Source organism: Pediculus humanus, genomic scaffold (genome assembly GCF_000006295.1).
Source record: "Pediculus humanus corporis 1103172107910 genomic scaffold, whole genome shotgun sequence".
Taxonomy (NCBI): domain Eukaryota; kingdom Metazoa; phylum Arthropoda; class Insecta; order Psocodea; family Pediculidae; genus Pediculus; species Pediculus humanus.
In genome coordinates, this window is record NW_002987483.1 from 356030 (window position 1) to 375590 (window position 19561).

Here is a 19561-nt window from a genome sequence, read left to right on the forward strand (position 1 = left end):
ATTTTTAGTTTTAAAAAAAAGGTAAAAAAAAAGGGGGGAAGGGAGAGGAGGGGAAAAAAGGTTATGAACGCGTAATTAGTTATGAAAATTTTAACTTTATTAAAAAAGTAAACAAAAAAAAAAAAAAAAAAAAAATTTATTCGCCACTAATGAAGGGGTTGAGAGAGAGAGAGAGAGAGAGAGAGAGAAAATGTAAAGTGAAAATTTTAACCCGGTGGTGATGCTGCTGCTGCAGTTGCTGTGGTTTTTTTTTTTTTTTGTAACCTCAAAATTACGTTTTTCTTTTCCGTATAATATTACGTAATTATTAATTAATTTCCCTTTTTTTTTTTTGGGGGGGGGAAAAATAAAAAGGTGAGAGACTGATACAATTTGCGACGGAAAATTTGGTGACTGAAATATTGATTCATCCGCAATTAAACACTCTTCATCAATGCATGAAAAATTTATTATCGAGTTTTACAAAACACAGGCACATAATACACGCCGGATATACTTTTGCCGGAAACGGATCATGGATATTGCAGGTAGGGGAGTGTGTGAGAGAAGGGATGAATATAATTTTCCTTTTTTTTTTTTTTAAAAAAAAAAAATTTTCCTGACCGTTTCGTGTTTTTATTCAGGATGGAACTTTATCGATATCGGATTTAGTCGAAGGCCTTCACGAACCGGAAGTATTGAGAGTTTTAAAAGCTTACGAAAATTCCGTTTCCATCGATATACATTGCGCTTCTGAGGGGGATTGGACGACGGAGAGATTTAAAAAAGAACCCGTATCGAAACTTTGTAACATTAGAATAAATCCCGGGGATGTTATGACGTCTGGAAAAAATCCGGAAATATCATCTTTCATCGATTACTTATCACCTTTTTTAGAGCCGGCCAACATACAACAATTACTCCAACCGACGGATGTGGTCGGAAACATACGATTCACTCATCCCACTCTTTACGTATTCCCGGGTGAGACAATTAAATATTTTATTCCGTACATATTTATATTTGTTTTCCTAACACGATAACGTTATCAATTTATTTATTTATTTATTCGATAAGGTGGTCAAGGGGATGCTGCACTTTTTGGTATCAACGGATTTAACATGCTCATAGATGGGGGTTTTGCCCGAAAAGCTTGCTTTTGGGATTTCGCCAGACATTTGGATCGTCTCGATGCCGTTTTGTTGACGAGGTTAAATAATAGCACGATAAATGGTATTTCGGCCGTTTTGCAAAGGAAAAAAATGAATCACGTGTATCCGCAAATAGGACATTTTTTTTGTAACTTGCAGGTAATTACATAAGCGTATTATTATTATTATTATTATTATTATTATTATTATTATTATTGTTAGGACAAAGTAAGCTTACGAAAACGATTTTGTTACAGGATCGTAAAATTGCATTGTCTCCCGACGGTGATAAAGATAAAGACTCGTTGATCGTGAATTTAGCAGAAGAAGGACAGGAAATCGTGGCTAATTTACGTCATTTAGCATTGAAACCTCATCCCTGTTACAGAGATGGAAATCAAATAGATCCCGTTAATTTGTATCATAAAGTCGGTCACGGAAAACTCGACATGTACGTCATAAGTCCGGCGAGAGATAGTCAAGCGGTGAAAGAGTTTTTAGCCAAGTGGACGGCCAACGATAGTCACCTGTTTTATAACACGGGAAAAAAAGTCGGAGGAAAAGCTTTCGAATTTCCACTGCAAAATTTGGTTTCGATTTGCGCTTTGCTCGTGTGGCAACCCGCTAATCCGAGCGATACGATAACGAGAATTCTATTTCCGGGAAGCACTCCGCAACATAAAATATTCGAAGGATTGGAAAAACTCCGACATTTGGAATTTCTTAAACATCCGGTGTGCACTGCGAGAAATATAAGTCCGCCCACGAGTGGTTCGGTGGTTCGATCCATTTCTAAAACGAGGCAAACTAAATTGGTGGAAAATAAACAAATGGATGCGAAACCTATGACGAAAACGGCTGTCAAACCGAATAAGATAAAATTAGAAAAGACGCCACCCAAAGACATCATCAAAACGAAACCGGATACGCAGAAATTAGCGGAAGAGAAAAAGGAAGCGGAAATCATAAATGAAGAGCCTTTGAAAAAACTCGACAACCGGCTCTTGAGTAAAGACGAACAAATCGAAAATCTCAAAAACGAAATTCATAAAATTGAAATGGCCGATATCGAAGATCAAAAGAAGAAAATACTTCATCGATCGAAATACGCAATGAAAAACGTCAAATCCAAAGTCGATTCGAGAGCACCGAGTAAAAGTGCCGACAGGAAAAAAATACCAGAAAAAAAATTAGAAGGCGAAGCGTCTCCTCCCGGCACGCCGAAAAAAGAATTGATGAACGGATCCGCGACCAAAGCTGAAAAAGTCAAAGCCGGTACCAAAGTCGTCACTAAAACGTCACCATCGGCAACTCCTGCGAAGAGTGCCAAGGAAGCCAACAATAGAAAAGTAGTTGAAGCTCGAGTCATTCGTTCGACTAGTAAATCTTTAACTAGGAAAAAAGAAGAAACTCCGCCACCGTCAACCCAGAGCGGACTCAAAGTCGAAAGGAAACCGATAAGCCGCCGTACGAAAGCTCCGACGTCACCCGTCAAAACAACGACAACCAAGGCGAGTAAGACGGCCGAACAAGAGAATCTCGCGGCGAAAAAAGCCGCGAAAAAATTGGATGTTAGCATGAACGTCGTTAAAACGGCTGGAAAACTCCTGAAAACTGCTTCGGATTCTCATCCGAGTGCAGGTATCGAAAAGACTGAATCGCAAGAAAAAATAAGGTCTCAACCGAAACCCGTTAACGAAGAAGACATTATTGAAAATAAAGAGACTGATAAGATGGCTGTGAAAAAGGAATTGGAACCTGCGCCTACTAGTCAAGACAAGTTAGACAAAACCAAAGACGATGAAAACGAGGGAAGAGGTGAAGAAGAAGAAGATGAAGAAGAAGAAGAAGAAGACGAAGAGGAAGAGGAAGAATATTTAATTATAACGAAAGAAGAGTCTTCGGAAGATTCCGAAAAACCCGATGAAAGTTTAAAAGACAACGAAGTCGTCGTCGTACCTAATGAACCTGTAATCGAATCCAAACCTTCCGAAACGGAAGCGGAAGGAGAAGTTAAAAAATTATTACGAGAAGAAGAAGAATCGGAAAAGAAAAATAAAACAATCGAAAAAACAATCGAAACTGAGAAAACTCAAGATAAAATTGATGAAAAAATCGATGGAAAATCCGATGGGAAAATTTCCGACGAAGAAAAGAAAATTGAGGAAAAAATCGAGAAGGGAAAAATTTCGGAAAAACCATCGGAAAATTTAATCGAAGGGAAAAACATTGAATTGCATAAACATGAAGAACCAGAGGATGATAATAACAAAGAATCAGGTAATTGAAATTTAATCGATTTTTTTTATAGTAAACGCGCATTTCGATTATCGATTATCGATTATCGATTTTCACAGTGTCGAAAAATCAAAAAGCGGGAGAATCGTTTCCGGATGAGAAAATTTCAAATACTTTGGAAACATCGGCAACAACGGCACCGACATTGCCCGAAGATGAAAAAATCGAAGAAGAACCTATCGCGGAAGAAAAAATACTCGTCGAAGAAACTCAGGAAGTCGTGGAAGAAAAATACATTCAAGAAGAAACAAAAGAAGAAAAACCAAAAGAAATCGTTCAAACGGATTTTCAAAAACCTGTCACTCCGACAAAATTTGAAATTGAAGGTAATTGCTTAGAAAAAAAATCTTAAGCGAAAGAAAAGTGGGGGGCGTGGTGAGTGGGGGGGGGTGTGGAAAGGGAAACCGATCGATATTAAAAAAAAATTTTTTTTTTTTTCTTTCAGAGTCACAAAAGCCGATATACGTGGGACATAGAAAACCGAGGGACGTGGTCAAAACTCCGGATGAAGTGGCAGATTTACCCATGCACGAAGAAGTCGATCCGAGAATGTATTCGAGCGGTGAATTTTCAAAAGATTTACAAAAGAAACTATCGGAAGAATCCATTTCCGTCGTGGCGGTAGAAAAACTTTCAGACGATCACAAACCCGATGAAAAATTGAAAGACGAATCTCAACTTTCGATCACGTCTAAATATTTGAATATAATAGACGAACTTGAAAAGAGCGCGCCGCCGCCGACGACTTTAGCCGACGCGGACGCGGGGAAAACGGATGAAAAAGGGGAGGAGGAGAAAATTTTGATTTCCGGCGATGATAAAAAAGAATTTTCCGAATCGGATGTTCCCGAAGGAATCAAGGATATCGATGAGGATAAAGTCGATGGAGAAAAATTGTCAAAGGAAGATTTAGATAAACCATCGGATAAAGTTTTATTGGAATCTGAAAAACTACACAAAGGAAGTGACGTGGAAAAAATTGAAAGTAAACCGGATATCCCGGAAAAAACGACGGATTTGAAAACTCTCGAAGACGCTCCCCCCGTTGACTTAAACGAACCGATTTTGGAAAAATTAACCGCTCCGATGGTGGATTCGAAACCATCGGAAGTAACAGAAAGAGAAAAAATCGAACCTAAAGAATCAATACCGGATGCGTTAGAAAAAGATGACAAAGACAAACAACCTTCAACAAGAGATAAAGATTCTGATGTTTTAATTTCCGAAAAAATGGAAGGAAAAGTCGAATTCGACGAATCTAAACCGACGGAAAAAAAATTTTCTGATGACGTTTCGTCAGTTCGCGATGAAAATCAAGAAAAGAAAGAAAAAGATGATCTCGTTAAAGGCGACACAACCCGAGAAACTATAGACGAATCGAATATCAAAAGCGAATCTGTTAATTTAATCGAAAGCTCAGCTTCCCGAGATGAGATTGTCGAACCTTTAGAAAAAGAATCAGACGAAGTCAAAAAAGAAACTGATGAAAATTCCGAGGCTAAGTTAGACGATACCGAACGACCCGAAGAAATGAAAATGAGTGGGGATGTCGTTGATGAGGTTAAAGGAAAATCAGACGACGAAATCGCCCAAAAAGAAAACCAAGTTGAAATTGTTAAAAAAAAATCTGACGTTGAAATGTTTTTAGAAGCGGAAAGACAACAATATTTGATTATTAAAGAAGAAAAACCTGATGATGTTAAAGATTCAGTCGAAACAAGTGCGACAGATGAGGGATTGGACACTGGTTCTGTTGTAGATTCATCAAAAAATATTCTACTTGAAAAAGAAATTCCGAAAGAATTAACTTTACAACCTATTGATGAGAAAAAAGAAAGCGATGAAAAACAAACAACAAAAGCACCTTCCGATAAGGAGAGTCCTACGCATTCGGAAAGACGAACTTCCGTTAAAGAAACCCCAGAATTTCACGAGCGTACTTCCGGTAAAAGTAGTCCGACAGCGGAGGAAAAACTAAAATCCGGTAAAACTAGTCCGACGGTAGATGAAAAACTAAAATCTGGGAAAACTAGTCCGACGGCGGATGAAAAACTAAAATCTGGTAAAACTAGTCCAACAATAGACGAAAAAGTAAAATCCGGCAAAACTAGTCCGACGGTAGATGAAAAACTAAAATCTGGTAAAACTAGTCCAACAATAGACGAAAAAGTAAAATCCGGCAAAACTAGTCCGACGGTAGATGAAAAACTAAAATCTGGGAAAACTAGTCCGACAGCGGAGGAAAAACTAAGATCCGGAAAAAGCAGTCCGACGGTGGAGGAAAAACTAAAATCTGGTAAAAGCAGTCCCACAGTAGATGAAAAACTAAAATCTGGGAAAACTAGTCCCACGGTAGATGAAAAACTAAAATCTGGGAAAACTAGTCCGACGGTAGATGAAAAACTAAAATCTGGTAAAAGCAGTCCGACAGTAGATGAAAAACTAAAATCTGGTAAAACAAGTCCGACGGTAGATGAAAAACTAAAATCTGGTAAAAGCAGTCCGACAGTAGATGAAAAACTAAAATCTGGTAAAACAAGTCCGACAGTAGATGAAAAAGTAAAATCTGGTAAAACAAGTCCAACAATAGACGAAAAAGTAAAATCTGGAAAAAGTAGTCCGACAGTAGATGAAAAACTAAAATCTGGAAAAAGTAGTCCAACAGTAGAGGAAAAACTAAGATCCGGTAAAAGCAGTCCATTACATTTTGAGAAAGACTCTATCAGAGATATTAAAAAAGATCTTACTGAAAAAGACAAAACTCTTTTACTTGAAAAAGAAAAATTCGCGTCGGGAAAAAGTTCTCCAGACCGGCCAACATCCGGAAAAAGTACACCTCTAGATATGAGAGAACCGATTTCAGGGAAAAGCACACCTTTGGATATGAAAGAAATTCCTGAAAAAACTACTAGTGAAATTATGGAAAGGCGGCCTTCAGGTACAACAAATGCCTCATTAGATATCAAAGAAACAACTTCTGGAAAAAGTACACCTTTAGACGTTAAAGAACCGACTTCTGGAAAAAGTACGCCTTTAGACGTAAAAGAATCGACTTCTGGAAAAATTACACCTTTAGATGTAAAAGAACCGACTTCTGGAAAAAGTACACCTTTAGATGTAAAAGAACCATTGTCAGGTAAAGAAACTCCATTAGATGTAAAAGAGGTAGTTTCTGATAAAAGTACCATCGAAATCATTGAAAGACGACTATCCGGTACAAGTACTCCTTTGGATATAAAAGAATCTCTTTCTGGAAAAAGTACTCCTTTAGATATGAAAGATCTAATATCTCATAAAAGCACGCCTGAAATTATCGAAAGACGAACCTCCGGTGCAAGTACTCCTTTAGATATAAAAGAATCACTTTCTGGAAAAAGCACACCTTTAGATGTAAAAGAGCCAACATCTGGGAAAAGTACACCTTTAGATATGAGAGATCTAGTATCTCATAAAAGTACACCTGAAATTATCGACAGGCGAACCTCTGATGCGAGCATTACCTCGGAAGTAGTAAAGGAACCAACTTCTGATAAAAGCACTACAGATATTATTGAAAAACGACTTTCTGGTACAAGTACACCCCTAGACGCAAAAGAAATAAAATCAGGAAAAAGTAGTCCTGAAATTATCGACAGGCGAACTTCCGGCGCGAGCATTTCCTCAGAAGTAAAGGAACCCATTACTGATAAAAGCACTACAGATATTATTGAAAAACGAACTTCCGGTGCAAGTACACCATTAGATGAGAAAGAGCCCGTTTCTGAAAAAAGTACACATGAAAAAAGTGAAAAACGTCCTTCTGGTACAAGTACTGATTTGGATGTAAAAGAACCGATTTCCGGGAAAAGTACACCTTTAGATGTAAAAGAACCATTGTCCGGTAAAGATACACCTTTAGACGTAAAAGAACCATCGACTTCTGGAAAAAGTACACCTTTAGATATGAGAGATCTAGTATCTCATAAAAGTACACCTGAAATTATCGACAGGCGAACCTCTGATGCGAGCATTACCTCGGAAGTAGTAAAGGAACCAACTTCTGATAAAAGCACTACAGATATTATTGAAAAACGACTTTCTGGTACAAGTACACCCCTAGACGCAAAAGAAATAAAATCAGGAAAAAGTAGTCCTGAAATTATCGACAGGCGAACTTCCGGCGCGAGCATTTCCTCAGAAGTAAAGGAACCCATTACTGATAAAAGCACTACAGATATTATTGAAAAACGAACTTCCGGTGCAAGTACACCATTAGATGAGAAAGAGCCCGTTTCTGAAAAAAGTACACATGAAAAAAGTGAAAAACGTCCTTCTGGTACAAGTACTGATTTGGATGTAAAAGAACCGATTTCCGGGAAAAGTACACCTTTAGATGTAAAAGAACCATTGTCCGGTAAAGATACACCTTTAGACGTAAAAGAACCATCGACTTCTGGAAAAAGTACTCCATTAGATTCGAAAGATCTAGTATCTCATAAAAGCACGCCTGAAATCATCGACAAACTTTCTTCCGGTACAAGTACTCCTTTAGATATAAAAGAATCTCTTTCTGGAAAAAGTTCACCTTTAGATGTGAAAGACCCCACGTCTCATAAAAGTACTCCTGAAATTATCGAGAGACGAACTTCTGCATCAAGTATTTCTTCAGAAGTAAAGGATTCTGCTACGGAAGTCACCGAAAGACGACCTTCTGGTACAAGTGCTCCATTAGACGTAAAAGAAATAACTTCTGGAAAAAGTACGCCGCTGGAAGTAAAAGAGGAAATTCCTGGTGAAAGCGCCGCCGGAGAAGTTATTGAAAGACGACTTTCTAGCGCAAGTACATCTCTAGATGTAAAAGAACCAATTTCCGGAAAGAGTACGCCATTAGAAGTAAAAGAACCCATTTCCGGAAAGAGTACGCCATTAGAAGTAAAAGAACCGATTTCTGGAAAGAGTACACCATTAGATTCCAAGGAGCCATCGTCCGATAAAGGTACTTCATTAGACTTAAAGGAACCAATGCCTGAAATGAGTAAAACTGAAACTATTTTAAAACCAACTTCCGACGCAGTTATTTTTTCTGACCTGAAAGAGTCTACATCTGGCAAAAGTACACCCTTAGAAGTGAGAGAACCAGTATCCGGAAAGAGCACACCTTTAGACGTAAAAGAACCGACTTCTGGAAAAAGTACACCTTTAGATGTAAAACAAACTTCTGGTCCGAGTGTTTCCACAGATAAAAAATCTGGACAAAGTACGCCTACAAACATCGAAGTAAAAATTTCTGGAACGAGTACTCCTTTAGATGCAGAAATCACAGGGTCTGATAAAAGTTCTCCAATGGATTCAAAACCGCAAACTTTTGATCAAAATATTTCCGATGCGATTGAAGTAGCGAAAACCACAAGCGCAACATCTCCTTCGGAACTTGAACAACAAATATCAAGACAAAGTTCACCGTCGGATGAAAAAGTTTCTAGTAGGAAAGAATCTTTGAAGACAACAGTAACGAGTTTACAAGAAGGTGTTGATGTTATAAAAAGCTCAAGTGATACAGTTTCGCATCTTCCCGCAGTATTACCACCCTCTGGAGTCAAAGAAGGCGTAGACGAACGAGGTAATGGAGTACAGTATAATGTAATGAATTCATCATTTTCCGATGAAAATTATAAAACTGGATTTTTTACAGACGCTGAAAAAACTTCAAAAGAATTAATTGGTTCAAAAAGAAGTTCTCCGGTTCCAGTGCAATCAGATTTACAAGACGAAACTTCAACTAGTATCGCAAAGGACTTAATTTCGGAAAAAGATTCTAAATTAACTCCAGATTCTTCTGTCGCTGAGGTTGAGTCGAAGGAATCTTCCAAAACACACTTATCGCATACGGAAATTCGAGAGAAAGTATCATCTCCGGTTGACGATTTAAAACTTTCTTCGAAGGAAGTTAAAGATGTCGTCGATACGGTTATTTTAGAGGAAACAAAGACTGAAACTACTACTACTACTGCTGCTCCTGAAGGTGAAGAACAATTACGGAAAACTTACACCAGGCACATAAAAACGACAAGCGATTCATTGATAAAGCATCCCGTAGAAAGGATAAAACACGAAGAGGGAGATTCTTCCCGATCATCGACTCCTGATAGAAGCAATTTAGAAAAATCTGACTCATCCGCGCCGAATGGAATGGAAAGCGAAGAAGAAATCGAGAAGGGAACTCTTGAAAGTGAACGACACGAAAAAGAATCACAAATTTTGGATGTTACCAGTGAGGAAGAAGAAGAACTTAAAGGATTGGATGTCGATGATGACGATTTAGATTCCGATTCGGATTTAAAAAGAGATAAGGCTGAAAATTATGATTTGACTGGTGCCACGGCAAGTGGAATCAGAGTAGAAATTAATAAAAACGAAAAAGAAGATATCAATCAATTGGTTAAATTAGGGGTTAAAGATGTCGACTCGGAAGATGAATCGGATCAAAAAAGTAGAGTGAAAAAAATGTTGGTGACGGCAAGCAGTGAAGACGGCGGAATCGAAACGGAAATAAGCATTCAAAATGGTAGCAGAGTCGAAGATAGACGATCGGTTGCGAAAACACACGAATTACAACCGGAAGAAGAAGAATTTGGAAATTTAATTATGCAAGCTAGAAAAGAGTACATCACTCAACGCTCAAGAAAGACTTCTCAAAATAGTTCGACTGAAGAAATTGATGATTTGGGAGAAAGCGAAATTGTTCAAAGCGAAAGCGGAAACGAAAGCGAAGAACTTGGAACGCTACTCATGCAAGCTCGACAAGAATTAGCTTTCGTTCGGTCGAAGGGTAAAGAAGTTAAAGAAAAAATCGAACCCACCGTTCGAACCTTACACAAATCCGTTACAACAAAAACAACAGAAACGACAAAAGTCGAGGGTGACAATGTCATAACGATAACTACAACCGTCACGGAAGAAAGAGAAGAACAAAACGACGGAAGTATTAAAGTGACGACGACTACAAAAATCACAACAAAGGGAGGAGGAAACGAAGGTACGACTGAAACCGTCACGACGAACATTGAAAACAAAATCGATCAACCCGAATTCTACGACGAGGCGGATGTAGATGAACACAGTAAAAGTATAAAAGACGAAAGCGAAGTAAAGACGTTGCCGAGGGAGGAAATCAGTCGAAGAACGTCGACATCGTCCGTCATTTCTCAAGAAGATTTAATTTGCCGGAAGGATTTAAGCAAAATAGAGGATTTCCGGCAGAGCTCATCTGAAATGTCACCCCTTAAAACGACTTACATAACTTCACACGGTGATTCCGAGTCTCTCATGACGAGTTCGTTTTACGGTAACCTACCGACGGAAGATGAAATGAGAGCAGAACATATCAAAAACATGCGTAAAGAAAGAGGATACGAATCCTTTACCGAAATAGGTTCCGACGGAGAGAGAACGCAAAGATCTTACTTTTACGACACGGAAGAAGATTTGACAGGGTCTGATAGAGATAAATCTCGTTTTGTGAAGACTTATTACACGGAAGATGGTCGCCCGGAAAACTTAGACCGTACTAGATTCGTTCAAAGATTTTATGCGTCTGACATACCGGAAGAAGAATCGAGCACGTCGGAAATGAAATTCGTACAACAACAATATTCGGAAGTTCCGAAGACGGAAATCAAACAAAAATACACGTTTATAAAAACTACTTTACCCGAAGAAGTCGAAGAAATTGTAGAAAGAGATGATGGAGCCTCAGAAACCGTTCAAAGTCAAAGCGTTACTTTAACGAGTGACGGCGAACAGTCGAAACAAACACCGGTCGAAGCATCACGAACGGAACCTTCAGCAGAAGATACTCCAGCTAAAAAAACGGACGTCATTGAAGGTTGGGGTAAACCTCTCGGACTCCCATTACCTCCGAAAGTAAGAAATTATCATCATTATCAATTTATTCACTCGTATCGCGAACGCTTTCGTTAACGTTCGAGCCATTTTTATTTTTAGAATGCGAACAAAGGTTATATTTTCCCTGGACAAAACATTTCCACGACTTCATCGCTATCAACTCCGACGGATAACAGCGATTCCGTGACGAACTGGGGACAACCCATGAGTTTACCATCTCCGGCTCCACCCGTGACTCAAAACGGATTATCAGACGCCGTTCATGGAGTAACAACTACGAACACTACCAGCAAGGACACTCCGAAAAAAGAAAAATTACAAATGAAAAAGTCTGCCGATCACAAAGGATCAGGTAAAAAAAAAAAAATTTTTTTTTTTTTCGAACCGAATAATGATAATAAATTTTTCCAGGCAACAACACACCGAACAGACGATCGGAATCTCCAGTTAAACAAACGGAAAAACGAGCCGCATCACTCGGACGTACCAAAACCGGTTCGACCTCTCATCTATACTTAGATTTAACTTACGTGCCCCATCACGGAAATTCCTACTACAGCAACGTTGAATTTTTCAAAAAAGTAAGAGCCAGATATTACGTATTCAGCGGGACCGAACCCAGCAAGGAAGTGTACAATGCACTATTGGAAGCCAAACAAACGTGGGAAGACAAAAAATTGGGTGAGCAAACCCAAAATGTTTTTTCGAAAACCTTTATCTTTTCCCTCTCTCTCTCTCTCTCTCTCTCTTTCTCTGTTCTCACAACCTTTGATTTTTTTTCCAGAGGTGACAATAATACCGACCTACGATACCGACATATTAGGATATTGGGTAGCCGAAAACGAAGAAACTCTCGCCAAGCATAAAATAGATCTCTCACCATCGGCTAGCAGGTGTACGATCAATTTGCAAGATCACGAAACTAGCTGTTCTGCATATCGATTGGAATTTTAGGGCCGACTCGTAGCATTTTCATCAAAAATAGGATCTTTTTTAAAGAATATTTAACCTGGATTTTATTAGATATTCTTTATTTTGTCGACGACGGAGAACGATATGCGTGCATTCATACCTGCTTGCTAGCGAGTAAGCAAGCAATCAGGTATGGTATGCACATTTACAAAAAATTCAAAACCTTAGTCGAATAATGAGTATTGAGTCGAAACATAATAATTTCAGCATCAATATGTTAACAAAAGTACAAAATTTTCTTTTGACACGATATTATTAATCTATGGAAAATTCACGAATTCTCATAGAGAAATAGAAGAAATACGACAGGGGCTTTTTGGCCAGTAGAAAAAAAAAAAAAAATTCATTTTTTTGTAAAGTGTCAAAGTCGTTCGATAATCGAATTAATAGTTTCTGAACTATCACGTCTGACGTCATCATCACATTACCACAAAAAACCGTTACAAAATTAATAGAAACGTTTTTACAACGGATTGATAGATAATTAATTTATAGATCGTTAGAGGTTTTCGAAAAATTTTTTTTTATACGTAAAACTTTTAAAAGATGAAAAAAAATAATAAAAAAAAACGTTGGGAAAGTTGTTAAAGTTATTGAAAATTATTCGGTAGAAATGATATACGCGTATAAGTTAAACATAATAATTCAAATTCGTAATTTTATTCCTAACATTATATAATTATATAAGTTTAAAAATAGTTTTTTGATATATATATATACATATTAAATGTGCGATTGAGGGGTAAAAAGTTAATATTTTCCGTTAAAATTACTCGTTGATTAAACAAATCGATTCCTACATGGACGAATTAGATAGAGAGAAAGCAAAGATCAAAAAGCCAAAAGCAAAATGGTCAATTTTAATAATTAATCGACTCACCCGATTGCAAATTCGATGAAAACTAATTAGTTTTGTTATAATTATTTCGTTTTCTAAACAGTTAACAACAATTTTAAAACTAAAAACCACTTTTATAGTAAAAATATAATATATACATGTAAAACACACTTTCGTTCGTTGTTTACGTACGTAATTAACTGACTAATGGCGCGAATAACCGACTACGTGAATCAAATCAGCTTCTGTTTTTTCTCTCTCCCTGCTTAACTTACGTAGAAAGTTTACATAAGTTAAACATGTGAGGGAAATTTCAAAAAAGAGAATTGCCGGTGACGTCATCAAAATGGCGACTCAACGGTTTAATTGTTGCTTTGTTTTTTTTTTTTTTAATTAGAAAACGAAGGAAAAAAGAAAGTAAATTCGTATTTAAATATTTTTAAATATAGTGCATTAATGTAATAATAAATAGTTTTAAAAAAAAAAGAGAGAGAAAGAGAGAGAGAGAGGAAAAAAACAAACTACAAGGTAATTATAGTTGAAAATTTTATTATAAATTTTAGATGATAAAAACATTAAGAAAAAAATCAAAAAAAAAAAAAAAAATTGTTCTTTTTTTCGAGTAGAGTTAAAACGTTCGAAAACCGTTAAAAATATTTTTTTTTTTCAAAAAAATTTGTTTTAGTTGCATTTTTTTATTTCTATATTAAATTTCTAATATTATTATAATACTTTGTTGATTTTGCTATATTAATATTATTATTATTATTAAATAATTTATTGTTTTTTTTTTTGTAAACGAGTTTAATGAATTAATAATAATTAAGGGATGTTGGAATAAAAAAAATTTAAAATGGTGAAACGTAATGAGCTTGAAGAAGGTTTAAAAGATTTATTAATTACATTATTTATTTATTTATTTATTTATATATAGAAATTACAACTACTACTATTACTACTACTACTACTATTTATTATTGAATTTATTAAATTTAGAAGCTTATAAAAATTATTATTACTAAATTTTTAAATTTTTTTCCCCCCCATTTTTCTCTTTTTTTTAAATTTTAAATAAATAAATAAATAAATATAAATAGCGGTTAAGTATATACAAAAAACTTTTTATCATTATTATTATTATTATTATTATTATTAATAACGTTTTTTGTTTCGAACGACGATATTTATTAATTAATAAATTTATTTATTTATTTTTATTTTTACCAAGCGGATTTTTTACAATTTAACGTTTTTTTTTTATTACACGTAATTACGTAGTTACATAACCCGATAAATAATATTAGTAATAATAATAATACTAAATAATAATAATAATAATAATAATATGTTCAGGGTTTTGCGTTTGGCTGTGAATGATAAATTAAAAAACATTTTTTTAAAAACTTAATAAATAAATAAATAAAAGGAACATTGATGATGATGATGGATTACAATTTTAAATATTGATTTTTTTTTTTTTTTTTTTAAATAGGGAACGAAAGTAATAATAATAATAATAATAATAATAATAATAATAATAATAATACTAGGGATTTCTTTTTTATGAAATAATTGTTGGATTATTTAATTATCTCTATATGATATATATATATATATTTATATAAATATGTGCAGAAAACATTCTAGAAAAAAATGATTTGAGGGATGGAAAGTGTAATTAGATATTTAAACGAGTGCCTCTTTATTTAGATGATGATGATGATGATGATGATGATGATGAAAAAAAAGAAAACCGAAAATTGAATTTTTCCGATAGTGCCCTACCCACTCCCTCACTCACTCCCTCCCTCCCTTTCACCCACCCACTCCAAATTATTAAAATAAAAAATTGTAAAAAATCCGCCTTTTTGTTTATTATTATTATCATTATTATTATTATTATTATCACGTTTAATATATTATTATTATTTTAATAATAAAGGATATAATCTATGATTTTTACGTACGTACGTATTATTATTATTATTATTATATATATTTATATTCGTTATTAAATTACGTTTGATAAATTTTTTGAATAATAATAATATTAATATTAATAAAATTTAACGTCGTAATAATAATAATAATAATAATAATAATAATAATAATAATATATTATTAGATTTTAATCGTTTTAAATAAAAAATAAGATTTTTTTTTGGCGTTTTTGTTTTTAAAAATTTAGTACGTCTATTTATACGTGTATTGATCGATTGATCGATCGATCTATCGATTGACTGATTGGATGATTGTTTTTGTTTTTTTTTAAATTATAGATTTTATTATTAAATAATATTATATATTGATTGATCGGTGGTAATTTTAAAAATATTATTAATTACTATTATTACTATTATTATTATTATTATTTGATTATTTTATTTATTATTATTATTGTCATATTATACTATATAAATATATATATATAGAATATAATAATAAAAAATTTTTATGTGGGTTCGTTCGATGATGGTGATGACGATCCCATATCCGTCCGTTTTAACGATGATCGACTATGATCGATTATCGATTATCGATAATTTTTTCTTATACGATTCGATAATTAAAAAATAAAAGGCTAGCAAAGGCAACTTAGTGAGAAAAAACACAAAAAAAAAATTTAACAGAAATTTAAGCCATGTGTTTTACATTAGCGGTTTGTGTAAAAAAAAAAAAAAAAATTTTGAAATTTTCCAGATGCAAAAAAAAAAAAAAAATCGATTTCGAAAGACGAAAACCAAACGGTAAGAAAAACAGATACGATGATCTATCTAGACTTCAGGACCGTAACAAGGTGGGAAAAGGTAGGAAGTATATATATATATATATATATATATATAAAATAACAATAATGTTATGACTCTTCCTCATTCCTGTTCCCTTCTTCCCCTATTCCCATTAATATTTTCGATAATCATCGATTACTTTTTTCTCACCCCTATCGTCCCGTATCGTTCCTCTATCTCCTCCCTCCTCCCCCCTAACTCTCCCTCCTCCCTCTCTCCACTACTTAATCCATCGTTTAATTCATTTATAATTTAAATTGTGAATTTGAGCAAATGTTCACGTGTAATGCGAGACCGGGAAAAAAAATATCAAAATTATTATTATTATTATTATTATTATTATTATTATTATTATGTGTCGCGAGTAGTAAGTTATTAATAAATAAAAAAAAATGGCGGAGGAGTAGAAATTACGAAAACGTCGCGTACATTTAACAACATGTAATTTGATTGAATTAACTGTGGAAAAAAAAAAAAAAACGTCATAGAGGCATAAATCGTTTATTATTAAACGATTTAAAACAGATGTTTAATTTTATATTATTGTGTATGTATTCTCACGCACGCACACACCCACACATTTTCCACCCACGCAACGCACGCACATTCACGCACGAATACGCATCTAAAAAAAAATAAAGAAAGGAAAACAAAATGTACGAGTACTAACACGATTTAAAAATTATTACTCTTAAATATTAATTGATTACGTCGTCGTCGATTGTCGAACTTTCGACAAAAATGTCGGTTAAAATAAAGTGCGTGTAATTAATTAATTGTCGCACAATTTATAAAAACAAAGGATGACGTGTGTGTGTGTGTGTGTCGAAGTAGATTAGAGTCGATCAAATGTTTAAAAAACAAAAAAAGGAATGTAAAAATGAAAGGATGAGAAGATTGTAGTGGAAGAAGAAGAAGAAAAAGAAAAAGGAATAGGAAAAGGAGAGAGAAAAAAAAAGGAATGAGAGAGAGAGAGAGAGAGAGGAAGAAAAAAAAGTCCCGAACGGGATTGCTTGGAAGCTTTCTAAGAGGCAATTTTTCAAATGTCAAATTCAGACTTTCGTTCAGAGTTTGGCCCCACGATTTCACAACTTTTTTTTTTTTTTTTTTTTTTAACGAATTCGTCTTTTTTATTTATTTAAATTTATTATTATTATTATTATTATTATTATTATTATTATTATTATTATTATTATTTCATTTTTTTAAAATTTAATTTAATTTTTCGCTTCGAAATTCGATTTTTTTAACAATAATTTAAAAATAAAATAATTTTAAACGTTTTTATATAATTCGTGTAAATAGATAAATAATAATTTTATAAGTAAGTTAGTTCCACGACGTTTTATTAACGGCATCAAATGAAAAAATTCGCGTTATGGCATGTTAGTTTTCCTCCCCGGAAACGGAAATAAAAACTTTTGTTTGTGATATTTATTTACGATTCGAAACAACGAATATTTTTTTTTTTATTTTTATTTGTAAGAAAAAACAAAATTATGTAATAATTACGGGTAGAAAATCATTTCCGCATAATTTTAGTTTAAAAAAAAAAAAAAATTTTAATCTTGTTTAACCTCTTAAATGCTGGCACCAATAAATTGCCGAAAAAAAAAAAAAAAACAGGAGGAGAAAGCAAATGAATCTCCGGATTTTGTTTTTGACAGAGAAAAATTCTTTTGATAAATTTTTTTTTTTTTTTTTGTAAAAAAAAAAAATGTATCAAAAAAAAATTTTAAAAATAATAATAATAATAATAATTTTTTTAAATCAGTTAGCTGCAAAAAAAAAAAAAAACAACTGGTTTTGATGCAGATCAGAAGCAGAAAAATAACAAAAAAAATAAAAAAATAAAAATAAAAATGAAAGTTTTTTAATACGTCAAAAATTATTATGAAAATAATAATAATAATAATAATAATAACAAATATTTTGTAAAAAAAATTTTTTTTTTTTTTTAATTTTTTAAATAAAATCAAACAACAAAACAGCTGGATGTCGTTAACGGGAAAAGAAAAAATTATAAAAACTGGGTCAATTTAATTATTGTTTAAAAATTGATTTGTTTACCCGTAAGAAAATGATATAAAGAAATTGGTCTGGTGCCACGATATCGAACTCGCGCGTAAATAAAACCCTATGTTAAATTTCAAATGATAAATTCTTCGCATTCGATTGATATGCATTCAAGGTGAAACCGTTAATTTTTAAATTATTCCTTAATGCAAAACAATTTTTTTCCCGCGTAAAAATAATTCGAATATTACCAACATAAAAATCATTTTCGTTAAAGTATTATAATGGAAAAGAAAATAAACAAAGTGTTTCGTATGGTTGGTAACGCTCAGAATGAATTCGACGAATCGACCAATCACAGAGAACGAATTCAAAAAATTTCAAATTTAAAAAATGTTCCGGAACGTTTCGCGTTCGAAAAGTTGAGGTAAAGTACTTGTTTGGAAAGGTACTTTGTTCTCATTCGTAGTGCGGCGCTCGGACAGTGCGGATCGATTTTATCTATTAACCGTGTGTGCAAATGAGTGTTAAAAAAAAAAAAAATTCACGGATTACAAAAATAATCATTTATACGGGAATATACACACCGATTGTAGCAAAATAGAAAGGAAAAGGAGGTAAAAAAAAAGAAGATGATGAAGATGAAGATGAAGAAGTGAGGGGTAAGTTTAATGATCTGTAGGTTTTCCGTTTGAAAAGAGTTGCCATCAATTTTGAAAAACTTGAACGTCTGCTGTAAATGAAGTTTTGGAGCATACTCTTTGAAGCTGAGCTCTTATGAAGTTGTCTGTAAATGACAGCTGGGAATATGTACTTTTCCTCTTTTCTATTTCCTCCTCCATATTTTCTCATCACCCTTTTTCTCAGCTTTTACCCAATTCTTTCTTTACCTTAATATTACGATTTTTTTTTTTTAAATAATTTTCGATATAGACAAAAAACAAAAATATTTTATTTCATTATTTTGAAACATTTTTTTTGAGTAAACATAAATAAAAAAGGAATTTTGTGTATAAGATTTTTGAAAAAAAAAAAAAAAAACATAAATTTTTTAAACATTGATAGATTGATCGATCGATTCAAAATCATAGAAAAAAAAATTTTTTTTTTTTTTAAAAATAATTTTTAAATCGTTTTTCAAAAAAATGCTGATGTCCTCCTGCTCCTCCTGCTTTTGCTGCTGTTTTAAATACTGTTTTTCTTTAGGGGGGGGGCTGGGGGAAAATTGCGATATCATTTGTTATTTGCAATTTATTTAAGAAAAAAAATAATAAAAAAAAAAAAAATACAGCAAAAAGTTTTTCTTATATTGTGAACAATAAGCGGTTTAACCAGGATGCGGGACCCTCATAAATTTTCATTTATCTTTTCTTTGTCAAAAGATAACAGGAAGCGGTTTGATGTAAATATCGCTTTTATTTTTCCACGTTTTTTTTTTTTCATTTTTTTTTTATTTTTTTTGGTAAACAAAAATGACATAGCACGAAAATTATTTAACGTTTATTCGTAAAATAATCGCGACCGTTATTTTACCATTGGGATTTGTGTCGCACTTTTAAATTTTCCAGTCAATCGTTTTCGTACATATATTTTTAATTATTATTATTATTATTAATTTTTTTTTTTAATAGCAA

General features: G+C 33.4%; 1 protein-coding gene across 1 annotated transcript; it reads left to right on the top strand.

Moving 5' to 3' along the window:
* Positions 1-437: 437 nt before the first annotated feature.
* Positions 438-12266, top strand: Phum_PHUM399550 (Microtubule-associated protein 1A, putative; the record flags this gene model as incomplete). The annotated part of the gene is made up of 10 exons (XM_002428702.1): positions 438-527; positions 624-963; positions 1057-1289; positions 1364-3410; positions 3506-3754; positions 3874-8731; positions 10535-11029; positions 11489-11664; positions 11760-11993; positions 12097-12266. 10 exons carry the CDS (start codon positions 438-440, stop codon positions 12264-12266), a joined length of 8892 nt encoding a protein of 2963 aa, XP_002428747.1.
* Positions 12267-19561: the final 7295 nt, after the last annotated feature.